The sequence below is a fragment of the Haliotis rubra genome, unplaced genomic scaffold, assembly GCF_003918875.1.
Source record: "Haliotis rubra isolate DU_JTF1 unplaced genomic scaffold, ASM391887v1 Scf690, whole genome shotgun sequence".
Taxonomy (NCBI): Eukaryota; Metazoa; Mollusca; class Gastropoda; order Lepetellida; family Haliotidae; genus Haliotis; species Haliotis rubra.
Window position 1 is genome coordinate 423,134 of NW_025767402.1, and position 26,900 is coordinate 450,033.

The window sequence follows — 26,900 nt, forward strand, 5'->3', positions numbered from 1 at the left end:
AACTGAGCTCAGTGGAGTATTTGCGTGTGTATGCAATCAGTGATGTTTTCCTAAAAACAACACACGCTGCACATGCCAGATAAGCTTAAAACATGAAAGACAATAACATCACCAAAGCTGTTGATCTCCGGATAAGTGTGATGGAACCTATCCACGCCCGTTGTATGGTGTTGGTCTATCTAATTCTGTTGTTGATTATATGAACTGATGAATAATTAAGAGATAATGAGACACGTTATTTGTTGATTGTTTATTGGTTTGACCAGCAAATTGTGTCATGATATTTTTGCAAGCTCAAGTCATTCGCAATTTTTGCAAAAATATCATGCTTGCAAAAAATTCGTGATTTACAGTAGGAATGCCATGATACATGATACTTTTTCTAAGACGATACAATTATTGATACATTCAAAACTGTATTGATATTTAGTTTGAATGTATCGGTTTACATATGTTTATGTCTCGTTTACATTTTGCAATTGTATCATGTTTTTTGATGTTATGAGAGTTATAAATGATTATTTTTTATGCACAAAGATGGGAAATTAGAACTTTAATCTCTGAGAATAAAAAATGTTGATCTTTTCATTGACAACTAAAAAATATGAAATATTAGTGTTCAAAATGTAACTAAATTTACATAATAATGCCGCCATAATAGGTATTGTGATACGAATCGATTCGTGACACGGGTATCGTGATACGTATCGATTCATGAAACTTATGTATCGTGACATCCCTAATATACAGTATACTCATGCCTAATGTCTGACCAATCAAGACAAGGTTTCCGGGATTATTAGCTCTTCTTATGAAAGAAGCTCTCAAACTATTGTAGCGTTTTGATCTTCTATGGTGAAATCTGACATATTTGTTAAAACCCTCTACCATCAGCTAAAGGTGAAATCTGACATATTTGTTAAAACCCTGTACCGTCAGCTAAAGGTGAAATCTGACATATTTCTTAAAACCCTCTACCATCAGCTAAAGGTGAAATCTGACATATTTGTTAAAACCCTCTACCGTCAGCTAAAGGTGAAATCTGACATTTTTGTTAAAACCCTCTACCATCAGCTAAAGGTGAAATCTGACATATTTGTTAAAACCCTCTACCGTCAGCTAAAGGTGAAATCTGACATATTTGTTAAAACCCTCTACCGTCAGCTAAAGGTGAAATCTGATATTTGTTAAAACCCTCTACCGTCAGCTAAAGGTCAAATCTGACAGATTTGTTAAAACCCTGTACCGTCAGCTAAAGGTAAAGTCTGACATATTTGTTAAATCCCTCTACCGTCAGCTAAAGGTGAAATCTGACATATTTGTTTAAATCCTCTACCGTCAGCTAAAGGTCAAATCTGACATATTTGTTAAATCCCTCTACCGTCAGCTAAAGGTGAATCTGACATATTTGTTAAAACCCTCTACCGTCAGCTAAAGGTGAAATCTGACATATTTGTTAAAACCCTCTACCGTCAGCTAAAGGTGAATCTGACATATTAGTTAAAACCCTCTACCGTCAGCTAAAGGTGAAATTTGACATATTTATTTAAACCCTTCACCGTCAGCTAAAGGTGAAATCTGACATATTTGTTAAAACCCTTTAACATCAGCTAAAGGTGAAATCTGACGTATTTGTTAAAACCCTTTAACATCAGCTAAAGGTGAAATCTGACGTATTTGTTAAAACCCTTTAACATCAGCTAAAGGTCAAATCTGACATATTTGTTAAAACCCTTTACCATCAGCTAAAGGTGAAATCTGACATATTTGTTAAAACCCTCTACCGTCAGCTAAAGGTGAAATCTGACATATTTGTTAAAACCCTCTACCATCAGCTAAAGGTGAAATCTGACATATTTGTTAAAACCCTCTACCGTCAGCTAAAGGTGAAATCTGACATATTTGTTAAAACCCTCTACCGTCAGCTAAAGGTGAAATCTGACATATTTTGTTAAAACCCTCTACCGTCAGCTAAAGGTGAAATCTGACATATTTGTTAAAACCCTGTACCGTCAGCTAAAGGTGAAATCTGACATATTTGTTAAAACCCTGTACCGTCAGCTAAAGGTGAAATCTGACATATTTGTTAAAACCCTCTACCATCAGCTAAAGGTGAAATCTGACATATTTGTTAAAACCCTGTACCGTCAGCTAAAGGTGAAATCTGACATATTTGTTAAAACCCTCTACCTTCAGCTAAAGGTGAAATCTGACATATTTGTTAAAACCCTCTACCATCAGCTAAAGGTGAAATCTGACATATTTGTTAAAACCCTCTACCGTCAGCTAAAGGTGAAATCTGACATATTTGTTAAAACCCTCTACCGTCAGCTAAAGGTGAAATCTGACATATTTGTTAAAACCCTCTACCGTCAGCTAAAGGTGAAATCTGACATATTTGTTAAAACCCTCTACCATCAGCTAAAGGTGAAATCTGACATATTTGTTAAAACCCTCTACCGTCAGCTAAAGGTGAAATCTGACATATTTGTTAAAACCCTCTACCATCAGCTAAAGGTGAAATCTGACATATTTGTTAAAACCCTCTACCGTCAGCTAAAGGTGAAATCTGACATATTTGTTAAAACCCTCTACCGTCAGCTAAAGGTGAAATCTGACATATTTGTTAAAACCCTCTACCATCAGCTAAAGGTGAAATCTGACATATTTGTTAAAACCCTCTACCGTCAGCTAAAGGTGAAATCTGACATATTTGTTAAAACCCTCTACCGTCAGCTAAAGGTGAAATCTGACATATTTGTTAAAACCCTCTACCATCAGCTAAAGGTGAAATCTGACATATTTCTTAAAACCCTCTACCGTCAGCTAGTAGTGGGGATAGAACTGACATCATAGTATGTCAGAAATACCACAATAAATGTTTTGTCTAATCTTGAAGGCCTTCAACTAAACATCAGGCAAAACATTGATATTTCCCGGTATGTGTAGAAGTATGAGTTCCTGTTTAATATCACCCACTATCTGGTGATACTAGAGATCCCGTCCGTCCCTAGTGTGTCCTGGAAGTTTAGGTTTTTGCTGGGATTATCAAACAATAGTTATTATTGTGTATCATACTGAGAATCTTCTCTGTTTCACAAGAAAGGTGTGCCTCTGGCATCCAAAATGTCTGCATCTAGTTGACAAGCATCTTGGGATGAGAGCATTAATGGTTTCGGGCCTTGTGTAACACAGATGAAGATGACGAAGATGGAGTCGGCAGCACAACTTTCTACACCAGTGGTGTCATTGATGAGGATGTTGAGGGGCGGTGGGGTACCCTAGTGGTTAAAGCGTTGGCTCGTCACGCCGAAGACCCGGGTTCGAATCCCCACATGGGTAATGAGTGAAGCCCATTTCTGGTGCCCCCTGCCGTGATATTGCTGGAATATTGCTAAAATCGTCGTAAAACCAAACTCAGTCAGTCAGTGATGAAGATGTTGAGCATTTCTCAACTTGTATAGTGTACTAGTCGCAGTTAACGGCGACGCATGCCTCTGATGTATCAGAGGGAATATTTTAGAATTTTCATACACAAAGATACGACTCTGCTTTGTAAGCGATGACTCAGCAGACATGTTAGACCAATGCTTAGTCTCTGAATATATATAATTTTGATAGTAACAAACAAGCCCATTTATATTGAAAAGGAGCCCTAGGGAGACCAAAGATAATCTAGACTTGCTTTATTTAGGGCTTTAGCACTGCAGAGAGGGCTTGGCAGTAGGGAAATTAATGTGGTTCAGGGACTGTGAGACAGACTACAGACATGTGGACAGGAGATGTTGTATACCCGACTCTCCAGGCCTCCTTGTCCTGACAATGAAGTCAACTGGGTCACTGTGTCCTACGTACTAGGGCTGGGACATGTCCCGATTTTCTACCCGTGTATCCTGCCCCCTATTACCCTACCCTACCCAAATACCTGTTATGTTTGCAAGAAATGGCAATATATTCTTCAGCTCCGAGGCTAAAATATCGAATTTTCCAATATCTTAACCTTGTATTATATTCAAAAGAATGACTGTAATTATGTCTAAATCTTCAAAGACAATACAACCTTTTAATCATGAAAGAATAACATATTACATTGTTTAATCTATCAGTCACATGATCATAATGGGTCCGGGTATTGAGACGGGTACCCGGGTCCCACTCATTACCCACCTGTCCCGGGTATCTGGGTATCCGGGTTCCCCGTCCCAGCCCTACTACATACTTCTGGTGTACAGCTGTCTAGGAGCCTAGGTTTATATTGGAAACAGAATGGGATTCTTCCATGTGAACTGGAATCAGAATATTGTTCATGTTCATTGCCACAAAATCTGATCATCATCAGTTCGCTGTGCAGCTTGTTCACGAGCCCTGACCGTGGTGAGTTTACATTGCCACATAACACCTGTATGTCAACAGGCCCCATAAGAATCTCAACCTACAAACCTACTTTGCTCTACTGCTTACAGCAGAGTTATCTATGTGCTGGCAAATTTGATCCAGGTTTTGGCCTTGCAAAAGTGCATTTTATCTTGAAGGACAGGTAGGTTGACAAGCACCTCTCAATACATGTGCTGCTTATTGCACTGTTAGATATGCTTAAATATGCGGGATGTAGAAACTGAGTGACCCATTTGTACCGGGTAACTTATAACAGCAGACGAACTCTTGTCTATTATCAGTCTGTGTGTGTTGTATTGTTGCTTGTTGGATGTTGACTGTATATGTCGACAATCAGAGTTCTTGTCATCGGTTGACTTTATCTGTCGACAGAGTACTTGTTATCCATTGACTATATGTGTCGACAGTCAGAGCACTTGTCATCCGTTGTCTATATATGTCGACAGCACTTGTCATCCGTTGTCTATATCTGTCGACAGTACTTGTTATCTGTTGACTATATGTGTCAACAGACAGAGTACTTGTTATCTGTTGACTATGTATCTACGGTCAGAGCACTTATAATCTGTTGACTATATCTGTCGACAGCACCTATCATCTGTTGTCTATATCTGTCGACAGTACTTGTTATCTGTTGACTATATCATGTGTCGACAGACAGTACTTGTTATCTGTTGACTATGTATCACGGTCAGAGCACTTATAATCTGTTGTCTTATCATCTGTTGTCTATATCTGTCGACAGTACTTGTTATCTGTTGACTATATGTGTCGACAGACAGAGTACTTGTTATCTGTTGACTATGTATCTACGGTCGGAGAACTTATCATCTGTTGACTATAGGTTTCAACAGAGTACTTGTTATCTGTTGTCTATATCTGTTGAGAGTACTTGTCATCCGTTGACTATATGTGTCGACAGTACTTGTTATCTGTTGACTGTATCTACAGTCAGAGCACTTATAATCTGTTGACTATATCTGTTGACAGTACTTGTCATCCGTTCACTATATCTGTCGACAGTACTTGTTATCTGTTGATTGTATCTACAGTCAGAGCACTTATAATCTGTTGACTATATCTGTCGACAGCACTTATCATCTGTTGTCTATATCTGTCGACAGTACTTGTTATCCGTTGACTATATGTGTCGACAGAGACAGAGTACTTGTTATCTGGTGACTATGTGTGCTGTAATCAGAGTACTTGTCATCTGTTGAGTAAATGTGTTGACAGTCCGAGTACTTGTCATCCGTTGACTATAGTCTCTGTTTGCAGTGAAAACGTACCGATGAATTTCACTTTAAACCAAAAAGTCAATCAAGTTAAGTGAAATTAAGATTGCGAATCCTCATAATTTTACCTTGCCAAATGAACATTTAAATCTCAGAATTGTATTCAACTTAGGATAAAAGTTGTTTAACAAACGATCATAAATTCAAATCGCTATTATTGGTTTGTATTACAAGGGGGTGAGCGCAGTAGATGGAACATTGAAACAAATGCACGTGCGGTACGTGATGAGCGTTAACTTAAACCAACACTACTTGTTCTTGATGTTTCATTTAAAGTGCACTTTATTCGATTTACCTTTTTGTTTAGAGTGAAATTCATCTGTACGTTTAACTGCAAACAGACTATATATGTGTCGATAAACAGTACACGTACTTTCGTCATCCATTGAGTAAATGTGTTGACAGTCAGAGTAAGTACTTCGTCATCCTGGGAGAAAATGTCATCCGTTGAGAAAATGTGTCGATTCTTCAAATAATCTGAATTGTGCATGTGGGTATCCGTGGGAAGATTCTCTCCATTACTTCTTTTCTTGCCCTTGTTATGACTTTATAAGATCAGATAAATATTTCTACACTAATGGTTTTGATTTCAATTCAATTCTCCATGGTAATCAAACTTCAAGCAACATCATAAATCAGCTTATTCTTCGATAATCAGAGTACTTGTCATCTGTTGAGTAAATGTGTTGACAGTCAATGTAATTGTCATCTGTTGACTAAATATTTTGCATCTTTAAAGCATCGCTTGCTTGGAGCTCTTCTACCTGGAATCCATTTTTTGGTTCGGTTTAAACAGCGTAGCTTTACTGAACAAGCCATTGTAACCTAGGTCACATGTCCTGTTCTCAGTCCCACTTATTCCACTTCACAGTCCTCCAGATAGCTCTTTAACTAGGGCTGCGCAATATAACCGGTTTACCGGTATTTACCGGTTCAGACATGGAAACGATACGTATTGCGATACGCTGATCGAAAACCGGTATTTTAACATGCATTCTAAAAACTTCGTAACACTCGGAAATCTTCGGATATTTCTGTTTTTTAAATTGTTCCTTTCCTTGTTTCATTTGTGCCAAACATTATTTACATTTATATTTTGCCATGATTAAAAGTGTTCTTAAAGCCTAAGCAAGCATTGTGATTTTGTTGTGTTTTTCTTTACGAATCAAGCATTAACTCGATTATAAGTATTTTTTTTGGTAAAAATAATTCTTGCAATATATTGCAATACATATCGCAATACATGCTTTCGCATCGCAATATATCGCAATATGAAAATTCCCTGCAATACCCACCCCTATCTTTAACCTTCGGCGTATGTACGTGTGAGAATCCCTCTTTAAATAGTAGTTCCATAATGCATTGCAAGGCGGAATAACTTCAACTGCAGCACCGTTTAAGATGTTTACATAAAGGCTGACTGTGAAGCACGAGGAGAATTACTGTAAAAATCTGAAATAGTGGTGTACAGGCCTTATGCTCCTGAACATGATATTGATATTAGATTTAATCATATCTGCATTATGTATAGCCATACATACGCTGACACGCCTCTTTTCTGGAGCACTAACTTTGACATGTGACGGGACTCTTGGGTCACGTGTGTCATGTGTTGAAGAGCGTTACAGCCATGTAAGATATGTCAGTCCACGGCCATGTCGCGGGAGTACAGTGTTGTTGTCACGCTGAGTTTGTCGTATGTGACAGCTGGGAGACTGACTGTCATGGTATTTTAGTCATGGTACATTAGACATGATCCTGTTTGTCTCTATCTCTATTTGCATAATTGATTTACAAGAGAATCGTGACGCAGATTTTAAAACAGTTGAGTCAGTGCTAGGTGTTTGCTGAATTTCCAGTTGATAGAATGTCAATGAATATACATTATAACAACTCATATTTTTACATTTAAATGACAAGGTCAGTAAGCCTCAAGTGAGTGACATGAAAAAAACAGCATATATACTCATGGAAACAAATAAGGGAACACATGAAAGTACAAGTGTTCCTTGATAAATTTCCAGAATTTCACCCACATGGCAATACATACCTTGTGAAGAAACCTGGAAATGTAAAAAGGAACACTTGTACTTTATAACAATATAACATCACTAGACACACTGTGATATTTTATGTTGACTGATCTGCATTGTTATGATTATGATGACCATGTGTATCTGTTCCTGAAACAAAGCTGGGGACAGTAGTCAGCTCACGGCAGAGGCCCAGATAAGCTGCGTATCCGGGTAAAATATGCATAGAAAATTTTCATTTACGCACTGAAAAATAATTGTTGCGTACCAATTACGCATTAAAAATGTTAGATGTGCAAAAAGTTTAAAACAAATGCGTACGCAATATATGTATAAAAATCGCTTGCGCAATGAAAAAGACATTGATTGCTATCAAGTTGTACTGTTAGTATAGGACAAGTGTTGTACTGTCAGTATAGGATGAGTGATTTTTTATGAAATCATTTCCATTATATTTAAGTTGGTTTTGATTAGGTATGACATAAGGCAGAACATACCTGCTTAGTAAACTTACTCAATGACATAATACTTACGTAAGTAAAATGACTGAAATACGCACATATTTGAAAGCAGTGGGTAATGGAAAATGAAATACCCACTCAACATTCATAATACCCACTCCAAAAATATTCAGTGGGTACAGTACCTACATGAGCTGAATCTTATCTGGAGCTCTGTCATGGTTTACACAATGTTCCGTGATTTATTTGTGATTCTGATCATAAATACCTTATAATATAACTGTCAAGAAATTGTAATGCATATGCGTACCAGGAATACTGCATTATGATGTGTTTAGGTGCAGTTTTGACTGATTATATTTCTATTACAATAACTATTAACATGACACATTGTTGTATTACCCAATAGTTTTTACATTTGTGATAGTTTTGCGTACTCGATGCTTCGATAATGAAATGTTGTGCTGACACTTGTATAATAGTCACACAACTACAAAAATGGACTTTTCCCGAGTCAAAGTAAGCCATCTGTCGTAGATGCATCCTTTCCCTGAACACTACGGTTTGTTTAGGTTGTTGGTAATGGTAATATCATCTGATTCAATACAGAGGCTCAGATCAACAGTGATTGCAAACCAAAAGTCACCGTGTTCTTTAATCTGATTGGCTGAAAAACATGATCGAATAGTATTCAATTCCCGGAAATTGCAAGACTATTCACTGCATATTGACACGTACAAATATCTCACACAGTTGTATTGTTGCGTCGTCAGCAGTGACGACGTCATTCGAAGAATATTGTGACGTAAAGTCTGAATGACTTCACAAATGAGCAGTTCCAGATGCTACCATGGGAACCAGCTGAAACGGCCAGCTGATGACACTTCCCTGCTTTACACGTACTCGATGCAATGAGTGCAGACAGTAAAACCCATGTGGACCTTTTGGTTTACTTTTGAGTTTACAATGTTGATAAACATGTGTTGGCCAATTTCCAGGTGTTATTGAGTATTTGAAGTGCTTCAAATACTCAATAATACCCGGAAATTGGCCAACACATGATGTTTATCTCCTAAATGAAATCCTTCAATTCTCCTAGTAGATCACAAACTAGACTAAGGCTTAGTCTCTGGATATATATAATTTTGATAGTAACAAACAAGCCCATTTATATTGAAAAGGAGCCCTAGGGAGACCAGAGATTCAGAACCTGAACCTGAGGAAATCTAGACTTGCTTCGTTTAGGGCTTTAGCACTACAGGGAAGGCTAGGCTGTAGGGAAAATAATGTGGTTCAGGGACTGTGAGACAGACTAATCACGAACATAAATGCTGATGTACAGTGAACACTTTCATAACCCGATATTGTAGTAACAAGACTGACTTTGCTGGCATGCAAATACTGGATTTTAGTGCCATTTTGTAAAGGATAAAAGTCATAAATTTTTCAAATTTTATTTTCAAAATGTGAGAAAAAGTGTTTAACTTCTTTGAGGCCTGACAACCCAATCCCGTTAGTTACCCCTTGTGACGAGCATTGTTTGCTGAAGACCAGTTCTAACTGGATCTTCAGGGGTCAGATTTATGTAGAAGTGTCTGTAAACCATGTAGATGTACCGTTTTAAAAGTATGTCTGTCAGATGAGTTTTTATTTCTTTAAACTGTATCTGTTTCTAAGCTTTTCCTGATCATGGTGAAACTAATATGTTATATTTTTATATTTTCGTAATATCTGAATTCTATATTGCCTGTTTTGGTTGGAATTAATAAGGAATTCTTTTGTATATATTATTACTTCATGATACATAATGACACATGTGTTCATGTGGCCTGTGGTTGTGTTTAAAAATGCAAGTATATATTTGTATAATGTGAATGTCAAACAGTCGCTTTACTTTCAATGTTGACATACATTATGTAGTGTATAAAAATGTTTACCAGACCATCGGGCTGGCTAGCTGTAAATTTAGACCGTCAGGAATCTAGACAGTCTTGGGCGGTCGGACGGGCTAATTTCATACACTGCATTATGCCTTGACTGAAATGTGTTAACAGCAAAGTGAGAAAAGTATGTAAACAGATCCATGTATTATGTTGTAACAGATTGGTTTGCAGCTGCTGCTCCCATTAACGGACGTTTTTATCCGTGTGTTTTCAGGAGATGTTGACAGATCACAATGGTTGGAAGTATCCACACCACCGAAGACACAACCAACGGTCAGCTTTCACCTGACAGAGCCAGAAATGCTGGACTGTGTGATGACTCCAAGGGGGAACAACTCTCAGTAGGCAGTCATAAAGGGAGACAACCCATGGATGGTGAAGAAATGCACTCAGCTGGTAAAGAAAATGGAAAAGATGTGGACAGAGATGATAATGAAGGGACCCAACTTGTTGGAGATGAGAAACAGAGTGAACATGGGGATGCGGAGGATGAAGGAGATAAATGTGAAGTCCGAGTTGATGTGGAAGACAAACCAAGCCAGACTGTTGATTATGGGTTTTACAAGTGGATTGTTGTTTTGGGGTGTTTTTTCCAACATTTCTTAACAGGTATGTCAAGTTTGGTATTCTATACATATAAACACAAACAATGCAAGATGAATTGGTGCTTTTGAAATATACCATTCAAAAAATGTAGGGGATATTGGATTTACAAGATTGATAAAATGCAAATGATGAAGCCAAGGAGGAAACAGATGATGAAGAGAAATTAAGGGAAAATGTGACAATTTATTCCATTCCTTTGGAAATGTTTCATCTGTATGGATATATATTATTTTTCTCATATGCATTGGCTAGTGGTATGCTAAAAAAATGGAAGATCCCCTACTTTTTTTTAATGGTATATATACCACTCAAAAGATATTAAACTACACTGTTTCTTTCAGTTGACTATAGTTAATGATGACATGTCATGAGAGGCTTCATTGTTATATGGAATTAGCGGTGTGTGGTTCTGTGCACAGAGCTCAGGTCACGAATCAGTTGAAGTTAAGCAACGTCGAGCTCGGAGAGCCATTGGATGGTTGACTGTGTTTGGCAGCTCGACTCTTGAGAGTTTCTAAGACTTCAGTCCTGCCCCACAAAGAAGTACATGTGATACATGTGGTCCCACCTTAGGCAAGTGGGTTTGGTCAAACTTGTCTCTGTTCACCCAGCAGAAAATGGGTACCTGGTGGGATAAGTCATGTGACTATAACCTTCTAGCACCTCACAGGCAGCTTGGGTTATCCGAGGTGATAATAATTAAGCGCTGTGAGCAATCACTTGGTGTTTGGAGACTGTGTGCTATAGAAGATGACTTATTACTAATAATCAGATTGTAGCGCTTTGAGTGTGCCCCTCCGTGGTGCGGAATTCAGCTCCTTTACATGCCCTTATTGTAGTTAGTCCCAGGTGCTCCTCAATTCCTTTGAGTAGTATACATATTTGAAAGACATTGACACACATGAAGCTTGAATGTCGTTTGATGCCAAACTGATGTCAAAACAGAACTAATGACAAAATGTGAACCCAGTTGTGATGCTACAGAACTATAACACTACAGAACTATAACGCTACAGAACTATAACGCTACAGATCTGTAACGCTACAGAACTATAATGCTACAGAACTATAATGCTACAGATCTGTAACGCTACAGAACTATAATGCTACAGAACTATAACGCTACAGAACTATAACGCTACAGAACTGTAATGCTACAGAACTATAACGCTACAGAACTATAATGCTACAGAACTATAACGCTACAGAACTATAACGCTACAGAACTATAACGCTACAGAACTATAACTCTACAGAACTGTAATGCTACAGAACTATAACTCTACAGAACTATAACGCTACAGAACTATAACTCTACAGAACTGTAATGCTACAGAACTATAACGCTACAGAACTATAACGCTACAGAACTATAACGCTACAGAACTATAACTCTACAGAACTGTAATGCTACAGAACTATAACGCTACAGAACTATAACGCTACAGAACTATAACGCTACAGAACTATAACGCTACAGAACTATAACTCTACAGAACTGTAATGCTACAGAACTATAAAGCTACAGAACTATAACGCTACAGAACTATAACGCTACAGAACTATAACGCTGCAGAACGGTACAGAACTATAACGATACAGAACTGTAACGATACAGAACGCTACAGAACTATAACGCTACAGAACTATAACGCTACAGAACTATAACGCTACAGAACTATAACGCTACAGAACTATAACGCTACAGAACTATAACGCTACAGAACTATAACGCTACAGAACTATAACGCTACAGATCTATATCGCTACAGAACTATAATGCTACAGAACTATATTGCTACAGAACTATAATGCTACAGAACTATAATGCTACAGAACTATAACAGTACTTGCATGAGAAACACAGGATCACTGGTAGGGCTGTGCAATATAACCGGTTTACCGGTATTTACCGGTCCAGACATAAAACGATATGTATTGCGATACGCTGATCGAAAACCGGTATATTTTGACATGCATTCGGAAAACTTCGTAACAGTCGGAAATCTTCGGATATTTCCGTTTTTGAATTGTTCTTTTCCCTGTTTCATTAGTGTCAAATGTTACTTACCTTTTTATTTTGTCATGATTTAAAGTTTTCATAAAAGGTTAATCAATCATAGTGATTTTGTTGTGTTTTTGCTTTATAATCAAGCATTAACTCGACTCTATAAGTAGTTTTTGTTAAAAAAATAATTCTTGCAATATATTGCAATACATATCGCAATATATGCTTTCGCATCGCAATTTATCGCAATATCGAAATTCTCTGCAATACCCACCCCTAATCACTCGACATGCATGTTCTTCGCTTCAGCTGCCACATAGGTTTGTCACACCTTCCTTGTGCCTGGCATTTTACAAAGTGTATGTTTGCAGGTTGCTCTGATAGTGTAATGTTTTTCACAGGGGGGTTTGAGCGAACAGACGGGGTGCTGTACCTGAAGCTGATCAACAGATTCAACCAGAGTGCACAAGCTACAGCCTGGGTGGGGTCTCTGTCGTCGACGGTGCGGCTGATGCTGGGTAGGTGGGAGTGAGCAGGAACGTCAAGTGTACATTGTCTCTGTTTAATGGTGGGACAAATATCCCCATGACTCCAGCTGATCTGACCCCTGCTGATCTGACCCCTGCTGATCTGACCCCAGCTGATCAAACCCCTGCTGATCTGACCCTGGCTGATCAAACCCCTGCTGATCTGACCCCTGCTGATCTGACCCTGGCTGATCAAACTCCAGCTGATCAAACTCCAGCTGATCTGACCCTGGCTGATCAAACTCCAGCTGATCTGACCCCAGCTGATATGACCCTGGCTGATCAAACTCCATCTGATCAAACTCCAGCTGATCTGACCTCTGCTGATCAAACCCCAGCTGATCTGACCCCAGCTGATCAAACTCCATCTGATCTGACCCCAGCTGATCAAACTCCAGCTGATCTGACCCCTGCTGATCTGACCCCAGCTGATCAAACTCCAGCTGATCTGTCCCCAGCTGATCAAACTCCAGCTGATCTGACCCCTGCTGATCTGACCCCAGCTGATCTGACCCAAGCTAATCGAACTCCAGCTGATCTGACCCCTGCTGATCTGACCCCAGCTGATCTGAGCCCCGCTGATCAAACTCCAGCTAATCAAACTCCAGCTGATCTGAGCCCAGCTGATCAAACTCCAGCTGATCTGACCCCGCTGATCAAACTCCAGCTGATCTGTCCCCTGCTGATCAAACTCCAGCTGATCTGACCCCAGCTGAATGATGTGCAGTTTTCAGTATTATTCACCCATGTTAGTTCTAAATTTAATGAAATTTGCTCAATGTGTATTGTATGGTGGAGCCCAACATAGGTGTTGCAGGTTTTAGGATATTTTAAATTTTGACCTTAATTCGACCTTTGCACTTTATCTCTCACTTGTCTTAAATGTGGCCTCAGCTTTGTAAACATATACCCTTCCTTATTGCTGCTGTTTTTTGTCTAAAACAGCTCCTTAACTAGTTCCAGTGGACAGAATGAAATTGTCAATATGGCCTCCGTGTAAGCCATATCATAATGCATAGTTTGTACTGTTAATGGAAACTAGGTACGCTTTGAGGTAAATAAGTATTGTTTAGTCAACTTTTCCAGGCCCCGTGTCCAGTGCCTTCAGTAACCGGTTCTCGAGTCGAGTGGCCACCATAACGGGCGGCATCATCATGACTGTCGGTGTCCTCATCAGTGGCTTCGCTCCAAACCTCATCTTCCTCTACTTCAGCTACGGCGTCATTGGAGGTGAGTGGCACTTTTTCACAGCTATTTTTTCAGACCTTTTTTAATTCAGGTAACTGAAATATACTTGATGTAACTGTCTCCTTCACTGTTTTCCCACCTGCACCGCTCCACTCACTCACTCACTCACTCCAGCTGCACTCCTCTGCATCCCGCTCCCCTCCTCTCCTCTCCACTCCACTCCTCTCTACTCCATCCCGCTCCACTCCACACCACACCACACCACAGAGGGGTGGAAATAACTTTAAAATTGCTAGTGTACTCCGGAACAATGGCACATGTGAAATCTCTTGCCCTGATAATATTTCCACTATACCGGCCATTTTCTTGTTGATTTTTAAAAATAAACAACATAAATAACATTGGAAAGTGAACTGGACACCGGTACAGTGTGATATACAAATTTGCTTGCTCGACAGAAAAAAACACTGGACTTGGACGTCGGGCAATGGGTTATTTCCACCCCTGCCACACCACACCACAACGCACCGCACCGCACCGCTCCGCTCCACTCCGCTCCACTCCACTCCACTCCACTCCACTCCACTCCACTCCACTCCACTCCACTCCACTTAACAGATGCTATATTTCGATCCAGGTATTGGCCGGAGCTTGTCGTATACCCCTGGCCTGGTCACGGTGGGACAGTACTTTGCCAACAAACCCGGGTTGGCGGTGGGTCTGGCTACATCAGGTGTTGGCGCCGGAGCGTTTGTCATACCACCGTTAGCTGACTTCTTGTTTGACGAGTTCAACTTCGTGGGGGCTTTCCTCATCTTGAGTGGGCTGGCTCTAAACTTGGTTGTCAGTGGAGCTTTGTACAGGCCCCTTGATCTGCATAAGAAAATACTGGCAGTACAGAGGTGGGTGCTTTGACATTCTGCATTACAAACGTTAATGCACTCACTCACTCACTCACTCTAGAGTAGGGGCGGTGGGGTAGCCTAGTGGTTAAAGCGTTGGCTTGTCACGCCGAAGACCCGGGTTCAATTCCCCACAAGGGTACAATGTGTGAAGCCCATTTCTGGTGTTCCCCACCGTGATGTTGCTGGAATATTGCTAAAGGCGACGTAAAACCAAACTCAGTCAGTCAGTCACATGCCCTCTCCATAGTAACAGAAATAAAGATTACATTCTGCGTAATATTTCTGTCATTTTAAGGCTGAAGTTTATGTTATGGGTCCACAAAGTACAAATTATGTCACAATTAATGAGTTTGTATTTATACTTTGCACAAAAAAACACACCAAAAAGTAGAAAAATTGGAAATATCTGACTTTTGCTGATATTCATACAAAATGAATACCATATATGAATTTCTCATGTCGACACGCATCAGGAGTGATTTGTGCTGGTAGGATATAGTTTGGCCACAAAATACCAGAATACACACCAACATGAAATGAACATGCAACATAAAATGATGGGCTGTGTCATCACCATTGTACAGCAGGTGAAAACTGAAGACATGCCACAACTGACAGAGACTATAGTCCGTTTGGCTCAAAAGCGGACCGATGAATTGCAGTCTAACTCGAAAACTAATAAACATAACTTACTCAATGAAACGCTGATCATAATCAAAACATCATACCCACTCTGTGAGGTTTTTGCAGAATTTTTGTCCTAAAAATAATAATGTTGCTTAACAATCTATCATTAAAATATTGACACAGTTCACTATTTGTTACGAGGGAGGAGTGCAGAGAAAGGGACAGCCAGGTGTTCGAGAAGCACGTGCTCAGACAAAGTTATTTATTCATTAACCTGTGCTGTGCCGTCTCCATCCGTTCTGCAAAAACCTCACAGATGTTTTGGGTATGATGTTATGTTTATTAGTTTTGGAGTTAGATTGCAATTCATCGGTCCGCTTTTGAGCCAAACGGACTATAAACTGAACTACACCATCAGCTGACGGCTTCCATGTTGTGAACAAATGACCTTCATGTTGACATTTGATTGTTTATGTGTGCCATTATGCATATATACTGAGGGAAAGAAATAAGGGATCACCTGAAAACACAAGTATTCCTTTCTTATTTTACCAGATTTCTTTGCAAGACTTTTTTCCCTCAGTTTTTTTTTTATGTGTGTTGATTATATATATCATTATCATACACAATGTATATACAGTCAAATACCGATGAGTCGAATGCCGGTGTCTCGAATATTATGCATAACTCGAAGTACCTGTCAGTCCCGACCATTCCCTGTTATAGTTGTCATTATTTGAATACCGGTTACACGAATTCGTCTCATAAATACACACGATGACTCGAGAAGGAAATTTGGTCCCTTGAGATTCAAACAACAGCAATCTTGTATACATAAGCCGAAGTCAGTCAATGAGAAGTTGATTGGTGTAGCAAACTGATCCAATTAACAAACCAGCGCGGCTCACACCTTTCCGCCATTGACGGGTGAGTTCAAAAGGCAGATTAGTGAATATTACGGAAATCACTGTCTGTGCTAATCTGACTGATAAGGTGCCCCTATTAGTGATATGGAAATCATTAGATAAACAAATGCTTAGGCAGAGGAATTAGGACTGGATCATCTTTTTTTCTACCCTCATAGACATACCTATGTCTCGAATACATCGATAAGTTGAATTTATTACTTGGTCCCCAGCGATTCGACTCATCGGGATTTGACTGTATCTGGAAACCACTTTTTTGTATTTTGTAGTATATATGCATGTGTATTTTTAAATATAGAGGGTAAGTTTATGTTTTCATTTCAGAAAAAAGAAAGAAAGAGCCAAGTTGAATTCCCCCCATGAAGACCAAGCTGAAACACATGCAAGGGAAGACGTAGAGCTACTGCTTGTCGACAAGCATGTGTCAGTCAAAGACACCCAAAAAGAAGTCCTTACAGATTCCCAAAACTCTGATGGTCACAAGTACTCTGCTGTTACAGCAACAGACCAGGTTGCTCCCGAGAAAGCTGATTCCGTTGACAACGACAAAAGGCCTTGCTGGCGTGGTATATTCACAAAGTGTGTTCCTGAAAAAAGCGAAAAACTTCAGAAGGAGAAAAAAACGAAGCTTTTGGAATTGTCACTATTGAAAAACCTTCCTTTTTTATTGTTTTGTATAAGCATAGCCCTGTTTACATTATCCTTTAAATCTGCATTTACTTTTTTACCTGCGTTGGCAAAGTCCCGCGGCTGCACTGAGAGAGAGGCGGCATTGCTCATGTCAGTATCTGGTATCCTTGACACCATTGGTCGGATTATAACAGGATTCGTCTTAGATTTTAGAAAAATTCGAAATTTCGACCATATGTGTACAATGGAGTGATGTTCCTGATTGCAACGCTGTCCTTCGTGTGTCCATCATTGCATTCATTTTGGCAGTTCTGTGTTCTGTGTGGACTTTATGGCGCCTTGACTGGTGCCTATGTGTCTCAGAAGTCCGTCATCATTGTGGACATTCTTGGAGTGGAGAAACTTTCTAGTTCCTTCGGACTGTTGATTTCCTTCCAAGGAATCGGTACCCTGATTGGCCCTCCGGTCTCAGGTAAGAATTGGTAGGATCAGCGTCAGGCAGTTACTGATTAGATGAGGGGAATTAATCACAGGGCTCACGATGTGTTACATTGGAGATAATGCTTTCTTACTCACGTACAAATCTATGTCTTTTTCAGTGAGTATCCCAAAGCTACACTAATTATGTCAAGAGAGAAATGTTGGTTTTCGCGGGCATAGTTTATCCTATAATCCTCTTAACAACTGCCCAGGTGGAAAAATATCTGAATGATGTGTTTCTTCTAGATTGCCTCACAAGATTTTAGAGGTCTGATTTCACTCACTCACTCCCTCACTCACTCACTCACTCGCTCACTCTATCAAACATTCTCCTTTGTATCTAAACTAGTTGAGGAAGAGGGGTAGCCTAGTGGTTAAAGTGTTCGCTCTTCATGTCAAAGACCTGATTTAATTCCCCATGTAGTACAATGTGTGAAGTCTATTGTGGTCCCTGGTGTGATATTGCAAGAGTATTCAGGGCTCCAGATAACTTTTGGGGGTGTAAGTGTACTTACAAATCATATTGCAAGTGGAGGTGTACTGAGAATTTTGAAGGAGTACTGGCATGTTTTTGTGTGAGTGAGTTGATGTGGTTTGTCTGGACGATTCATCGATCACTAATTCCAACCATGTATTTGTATTTGAAGTCGCATGAGAAATAACTGAGCGACTGTGTGATGCGCGAAATGTCAGGTCCGACTGGATATAAATAGGAACAGTGTAGTTTTTAGCCAATCGAAAAATAGTGACGCATATCGTTGCATGGCAACGCAAGGGATTCCTAATGTCGGGGTTTCCTTATGTGTCAAATCTTGTTTCGCAAAAGAAACTTAACAACAAGTATTTATCCGAAATAGATTTCCATTTGCACGATACGCACGGAAATTAAATGCTAGACGTACGAAGGTATTTATGTGCATACACGATACGCTTGAAATCTTATATTATGTCGTACTTAATTGATTTTGAGGCGTACATTACGCCTGTACGCCCCTTATCTGTAGCCCTGGTATTGCTAAAAGTGGCGTAAAACTAAACTCACTCAGATCAGTGGAAATCAGACATGATATCAGGCCTTCAGAGAAACACTAGGATCTCCTCCTCATTGGTTATTTCGAGAATCAGAAACTAAGAGGAAGTTTGTTTGTACCAGATTGTCTCGGCTGTTTCAGGTGTGTTCAAGGACGTGTTTGGCGACTATACCCTGGCGTTCTACTTTGGTGGCGCCATGATCATCCTGGCAGCCATCATCATGATCTTCTCCAACGTGCTGCTGGCAATACAGAGAAGAAATCAGGTCAACTTGAAGAGGTAAACAGGATGGGGAGAGACGGTGAATAGGTGGAGTGTGTAAAGTACATACTCTCTGAGACTAAGCGTCCGTTGTTCGTAATCATGTTTCCACGCAAAATTGGTAGATTGCAGGTGCCTTTTGCTATTTACAGGAGTGTGACTTAGTCTGGTTTAGCATAACTCAAGAACCATTCAATATTTTCAACAAAACTTGTGTCAGATCCTAAAGTCCAAATTTTGGCATTTTATCTTGAAGATATAATGTTGGAGAGGTAAACACTGTCTTGAAGACATGAACACTCAAAAGTAGCCTTGATAAATGTAGATATATCAAACAGATCCTAAAGTTGTGCCTTTTGCTATTTGCAGATTTTGGCATTTTTTATTTTCCCGGTTTCCATGGAAACGATGACTTAATCCCAAAAAGGGTCTTAGTCTAACTGAATTTTTCAACAAAACTTGGTAGATGTATGAAACAGAACTTAGTCTTGGAATATGGAAACAAATCTCAAAAGTAAGGATTGTCTTGAATCAACAAAATGATATATAAACACTTGAGATTTTTGCATTTTTTTTTTCCGGTTTCCATGGAAACGATTGGGACTTAATCCCAAAAAGTGAGCCTTGAATATGTGAATATGTGAGGCAGATCTTTAGTCTTGAAGAGGTAAACTTAGTCTCAAAAAGGAAGGGATGGGTCTTGAACACAATATGTAAACTCTTGGCAGATTGTCAGGCAGATCTTGCCTTTGAGAGGTATTATTTTCTCAGTTTCCATGAAAACAATTTGGACTTAGTCTGAAGGTTTTGTTTATGTAAACACAGATATGTGAGGCAGATAGTCTTGAAGAGTTTAGCACTGTCTTGTTAACCTTTATTATGTGTAGGTGTTTTTTTTTAAAGATTACAGATTTGTCCTGGGCAGTTTATGGAAGCTTAATCATGTTATTTCAGCCAACTACTGCAGGTTAGATTGTTTTCCAGGATTTGTATCTCTTCATGTTGCTAACACCATTTCATACTGACATCAGTCCCTCTGACAATGTTGCACTATACAGGATGTTGACAGGAATACGTTTTCTGAAAGGTCGCAACACAGAATTTCCCACATCACATTTGTCATGAAGACATGTTGGACTGAGAAGATGGTTGGGGAATCGATCAGGAGAGAAATTGTCATTTTTGTATTCAACAATGATTGGCTAATGTCTGTTGAACTCATGGTTTTTTTTACATGTGTGTTCCAAGAATTGTGTTGTGACAGAATCCACGTTGATACATATAATCAAGAACTATATTTGCCTTGTCAGGATGTTTATCTTGTTCCTCTTGTCAACGGAGTGGGTGGTGGGGTAGTCTAGTGGTTAAAACGTTGGCTCGTCACGCCGAAGACCCGGGTTCGAATCCCCACATGGGTACAATGAGTGAAGCCCATTTCTGGTGTCCCCCGCCGTGATATTGCTGGAATATTGCTAAAAGCGGCGTAAAACCAAACCCAGTCAGTCAGTCTTGTCAACGGCTTGTGTGACTCTTTTTCCTCTCTATTTCTTATGCTGTTGTTTTGAGCATAATCAAAATAAAAAATACATTATATTCAATTTTGATACCAAGTGCTCTAAATTTGTTGGATGAAACAAAGATGAATTTACAAGATGATGTAAAAGTCAACAAAGTGGAACTGTCTTCCTACTGTAGACTTGCGGCAGAAATATATGATTGTGGGTTGAAATCTGGCCCACTACAGACTCAGCTTCATATACCACAGTTCACAACCTTAACCTCAAGGGAGAACTTGCTTTAAAGTTAAGCAATAACCGACAGATTTTATCTCCTTTTGGAAACTCAATTATTATTAATCAATGATTTTTGTTGCTTGGGAAGACGTGACATTAAATGGCTGTTATGAAGTTTTTATACTCGCATTAATAATTCTGTTATTTATTATCATTCAGCCAATTTTTGTACCAGTGGCACCAAACTATATAATGGCCTGTTTCTATTTTATGTATATGTAGATAGTTGTCTAACCATACAACATAAGCCCTAAGGCCCCCCCCAAAAATATGTCCGTTTCAGGTAACCCGACCGACCCTATCCTCACACACACACACACACACGCACGCACGCACGCACGCACGCACGCACGCACACACACACACACACACACACACACACACACACACGAATGACCCTAAATCATTTTTGAACCAAGTCAATATCGTGACTGGAGTGCATTTCAAATCATTATTTTCATCCAAATCGAGTATGATATTTTCATGTTTTTCAGTGTACGTAGGGCTAAAATGGATTGCATTGAATTGGCATAATGGGTCCTCACTGACCAAATCTACAAATAAATAACATGAATAATGATTTGATATAGAAATCTTTCAATGTTTCACCATAAGGCATTGTCACTACATGATATGGTACTCTTGAAGACCTCAGGTGCCCACCTGGTGCTACTATAAAAGAAAAAGAAAAGTTTTTAAAAAAAGATAAAACCGACCCACCTACCCTATTTTTAAAAAGCATGTAATAGGAAACGGACATATATTTTCTTTTGCCCTAAGACAAAACGTTGAATGGCAGGACAGATGAAATATATATTGTTGTATTGCTCCCAGAAGGGGGTCCAGTATCTTGTCAAACTTTGATACTGCTTAGGATGCTTGGCATTATGTGTCCTTGTCTTCGGTCATCAGTCAAGGGTTGTGACTGCGGCACTCCGTTCAGGAGAAACACGTTCAAGTGTACGTCACTTGGAATCATATATATAGGCAGGGGCGGATCCTGAGAGGGGGGGGGGGGGGTTTGCACGCATCCCCCTCTTCTCCCCCAGAAAAAATTATCCCCGAGGAAAATTTCCCCCAAACCTGTGGACTTCCTGATTTATCTGCACACGCGTTGAAGTGTCCTCGTTGAAAGGGGTTGAGGTTTACATGGAGTTGTATAATGGAGTTTCTGCTGCATTTGTGTGGGGACAATATGGAGGGCAATATGGCTTCTTGAATCTGTTGGGCATATTGTCACTTATTGATAAATTCATACGCAAAAATTTTTTTTGCATGGCTTGTTAATTATTTGTTTTATATGTGAAATGCTGTCCTCGGATCAATGGTGCTTTTTGTATTACATTATGTTTGTGACAGACTGTTTGATTGGCATTTTAGGAGTTAGTAAATAATATGTGTACAAATTTATGTATTGTTATTATGTTATTTTCATAAATGACTTTTCCATGTTGATTCTTAAGCTGGAGTTTCCTTTGTGTCAGTTCCCCTTGTCTACTCTTCACCTGTCTCCATCCAGTTATCTGTGTTCTACTTAACTCTTACCTGTTGTTAATGTCGCTGAGGTGTATCTTCCTCTGGTCGCTTGTTGTAACATCAGCTTGACGACTGTTGACATGTACACGGAGCTTCACTCATTATATAACCAGAAGTTGTTATCAAGTTGTATGCATTCTCATTGAAATGACCAGTTTGTTTTATGTTATCATTAATTTTGTTATATTTTATTCAAGTTTTGTTAGTGTGAGATATAGTGTGAATATATCGTGAAAGATGATAAAATTGAAAATGCATTAATATTGTTGTTTTTTGTAAAGTTTAATGTGACCAAGTTTATACTACAGTCCGTTTGAGTCAGAAACGGACCGATGAATTTGCAAATTTTATCATTGTACAAAATTGCCACGTAAATATAAATAGTACACATGTTTATCATTTACTAATACCCAACAGCTTTCTTATATTTGAACATTTTCCGGACTCCACCAAAAAAGTTCTTTAAGAAACTATCATTAAAATTTTGACACAGTTCACTATTTGTTACAAGGGAGGAGTGCAGAGAAAGGGACAGCCAGGTGTGCGAGAAAGGATGGAGACGGCACAGCACAGGCTAATGAATCAATAACTTGGTGGACACTTGTGCACGTGCTTCTCTAACACCTGGCTGTCCCGTTCTCTGCACTCCTCCCTCGTAACAAATAGTGAACTGTGTCAAAATTTTAATGATAGTTTCTTAAAGAACTTTTTTGGTGGAGTCCGGAAAATGTTCAAATATAAGAAAGCTGTTGGGTATTAGTAAATGATAAACATGTGTACTATTTATATTTATGAGGCAATTTTGTACAATGATAAAATTTGCAATTCATCGGTCCGTTTCTGACTCAAACGGACTGTAGTTCATCTGTCCAACCTACTCATATCACTGGAATACAACATTCGTGGTTTTCACAACAACGAAACCTGCACATGCTGGATATTGAACGGGTCTTCTGACATGAAGATCTTTCCGCTCAACATGAAGATCGTGGCTTCTGAACTTCAGTGAAAACAAACGACCACAACTATGGTGGAGTCTGACACCGGAAGGAACACGAGCCAGGACATACCATGGGCTTCAGATACAGCTCTGTACAACGAGCTGTAGCGCCACACACTATGCCTGTGTTTGCTACCTTCCTCATACACTCACACCGCGTCTCTAGTCCCTGTTACATGACAATATGTAGTCTTGCCAAGCTCCATTCAAGGTAACCCGTGAAGGTCCAGGTTAGAATGTGCCTTCAGTAACCCATGCTTGTCGTAAGAGGCGACTAACGGGATCGGGTGGTCAGGCACATGTCATCGGTTCGCAATTGCGTAGATCGATGCTCATGCTGTTGATCACTGGATTGTCTGGTCCAAACTCGATTACTTACAGACCGCCGCCATATAGCTTGAATATCGCTGAGTGCGGCGTAAAACTAAACTCATTCACTCACCATTCAAGGTAAGGTCAAGTACCATCTTGTCATATCTTGGTATAACGCGGTCAGAGAACCGAACCTACTACCATCTCCGGGCAGATGGTCTATCTACTACACAACTTGGGGCGAGCAATACCTGAAACACACGGATGCCTCATGTCAGCTTATCATGTACAGATTCTAGAACTTTGGGGTTGAGTCCCATCCGGGATTCGAACCCACACTCTCAGAGTGAGCACACAAACATCAGCGATCTGATCCATTTAGTTTTGAGAATGGTATTGTGTACCCATGAACATGGATATGGTGTCACCAAACCAATCATATTGGATTCGAACTCATGATCACAGGGTTCAAGCTCCCATCAACTGTGGCTTCTGGCACTTATGGTCTACAGTGTCCCGGCGCGCACAGCGTGGTCGATACCCTCGCACCGTGCCAGCTGGCATCGTGTCATGACCTTCTATATTTATTGCAACAGATAAATGATTTGGAGATTTTACGTGCGCTTTCCGACACTTTGATAATGTGTATTTCACGCCGAAGACCCGGGCACTGGGATCATTTAGGTGCGTCTATCTGGAATATTGTTAAAAGCGGCGTAAAACCATACACACTCACTCACCTCACTCAGGATTCAAACTAAATATTTTTGCGTGACACTACGCTTTGAAAGACGATAGAGTAGTGTGATTTTACTGAGATTTTACTACAGCCAGCGAATGAACACGTTATCATTGATAATGTTTATCAATACTCACCCGTGAAGGTCCCGGGTTAGAATTGGTCTTCAGTAACCCATGCTTGTCGTGACTATGCTTGTCGTAAGAGGCGATCTTGGTTGACACATGTTATCGGTTCCCAATTGCGCAGATCGATGCTCATGCTGTTGATCGCTGGAGTGTCTGGGATACCGCCGCCATATAGCTGGAATATTGATGTGCGGCGTAAAACTATCACTCAGGATACCATCAAGGATACTCGAGAGTAAATGACCATTTCTCAGTTTAACGTCTGAGAAAGATATGACGACTGCAGTGAGTAAGTGTAGTTTAGCGCCGCTTTTTAGCAATATTCCAGCAATACCCCACGACACATTATACGACTCCGGGACCACACCAGAAATGGTCTTCACATTTTAACGTCTTTGGTGTGGCGCGGTCGGGGATCGAAACCCCATGTTGGGAATCGAACCCAGGTCTTTGGCGTGACGACGCGAACGCAATATTTATCACGGGGACACCAGAAATGGTCTTCACATTGTACCCATGTTGGGAATCGAACCCAGGTCTTTGGCGTGACGAGCGAACGCTTTTACCACTACTGCCCCTGTAAGAGATACTTGTTTTTAGTAATAGTTGTATGGTAATCAACGGAATGGGAACACCTTATATGCGGTAGGGAAATCTGACAGTAGATGTTGAGTTGATAGTAGCTGAGCTTTAGGCTTTAGATAGACGTTTTTAAAAGCTGACGTTTTTGGACGAGTAGTGGTAATACTGTAGCGAATCGGCAAACATTTCAGTCACTAGGTACACTGAGTTCTCTCCTCCCTTGAAGGCGTCAGTTCCACTCCTCGTGCAGCGCACTATCATGTTTAGCCAAGCGATGCCACACCCACCATAATCTGTCATGACGTCTGATGTTGACATTGGCTTGACGTTCATCTCGACGTCACCAGACAATTGTGACGAATCTGAAAACATGACACGTTACCAGTGACGACATCCTTAGTGTCGACGTTGTGTACTTCACCGTAGACTGTTCAGTATGAAGGGGACGCATATCACGTGGCCGTCGAGCAAGGCGATAAGTTACATTCGGATGCTGAATAGCCGTCCTTGACGTTACTTGTTTTGTTGTAGCATGGGTGACGGGGTAGCCTGGTGGTTAAAGCGTTCGCTCGATACGCCGAAGACCCGGTTTCGATTCCCCACATGGGTACAATGTGTGAAGTCCATTTCTGGTGTTCCCCGCCGTGATATTGCTGGAATATTGCTAAAAGAGGCGTCAAACTAACCTCACTCACTCACGTAAGAGGCAACTAACGGGATTGAGTGGTCAGGCTCGCTGTCCTGGTTGACACATGTCATCGTATCCCGATTGCGTAGATCGATGCTCATATATGGTGTTGATCACTGGATTGTCTGGTCCAGAATTGATTACTGACAGACCGCAGCCACACAGCTGGAATATTGCTGAGTGCGGCGTAAAACTTAATTCACTCACTCTTGTGGGTTGTAAATGTTATGTTACTACAGCATTACTGGTCTTTGCCCAGAAGCGCCGTAAAATATCACTTGCTTCAGGGGGATTCAACTATATAGACAGTGCTGGAGATCATATTGTGCGTTGTTTTTCTGTTTTCGCTGTAATTATCGGGACAAACTATATGTGCAGAGAGAAATGAGTGAGTGAGTTTAGTTTTAGGCCGCACTCAGCAATATCCCAGCTATATGGTGGCGGTCTGTAAATAATCGAGTCTAGGCCAGACAATCCAGTGATCAACATCATGAGCATTGATCTACACAGTTGGGATAGGATGACATGTGTCAACCAAGTCAGAGAGTCTGACCACCCGATCCCGTTAGTCGCCTCTTACGACAAGCATGGGTTACTGAAGATTAATCCTAACCCGGATTTTCACGGGTCGTGCAGAGAGAAAGATAGAAATGAATGACTGATTGAGGTTTAACGCCTTTCTAAGAAGTACATCAGTGACAGCACCACGTGTAGGGTAGCCAATGATTCGCTCTGTGATCCCTCAACAGGGGCGTAGGAACAGGGGGTAGGGTGGGCTTTTTTCAAGACGAAACCATGTCTATTA

The 26,900-nt window shown here is 40.2% G+C and overlaps 1 protein-coding gene and 2 long non-coding RNA genes across 3 annotated transcripts; 2 read left to right on the forward strand and 1 right to left on the reverse strand.

The window, feature by feature from the left end:
- The first annotated feature begins 4,432 nt into the window (after positions 1-4,432).
- LOC124258385 (monocarboxylate transporter 12-like) lies at positions 4,433-19,393 on the forward strand. The gene is given in 8 exon segments (XM_046692479.1): positions 4,433-4,537; positions 10,342-10,736; positions 13,143-13,259; positions 14,355-14,498; positions 15,094-15,358; positions 17,239-17,765; positions 17,768-18,016; positions 19,197-19,393. Coding segments are annotated over 7 exon segments (1,821 nt in total). The 5' UTR covers positions 4,433-4,537; positions 10,342-10,360; the 3' UTR covers positions 19,340-19,393.
- LOC124258394 lies at positions 8,220-23,719 on the forward strand. Its single transcript, XR_006893586.1, has 3 exons — positions 8,220-8,399; positions 9,482-9,486; positions 23,710-23,719. It is a non-coding gene; the product is annotated as an uncharacterized LOC124258394 (long non-coding RNA).
- LOC124258396 lies at positions 20,552-20,915 on the reverse strand. Its single transcript, XR_006893588.1, has 2 exons — positions 20,813-20,915; positions 20,552-20,643 (listed from the first exon to the last, which is right to left on the reverse strand). It is a non-coding gene; the product is annotated as an uncharacterized LOC124258396 (long non-coding RNA).
- Positions 23,720-26,900: the final 3,181 nt, after the last annotated feature.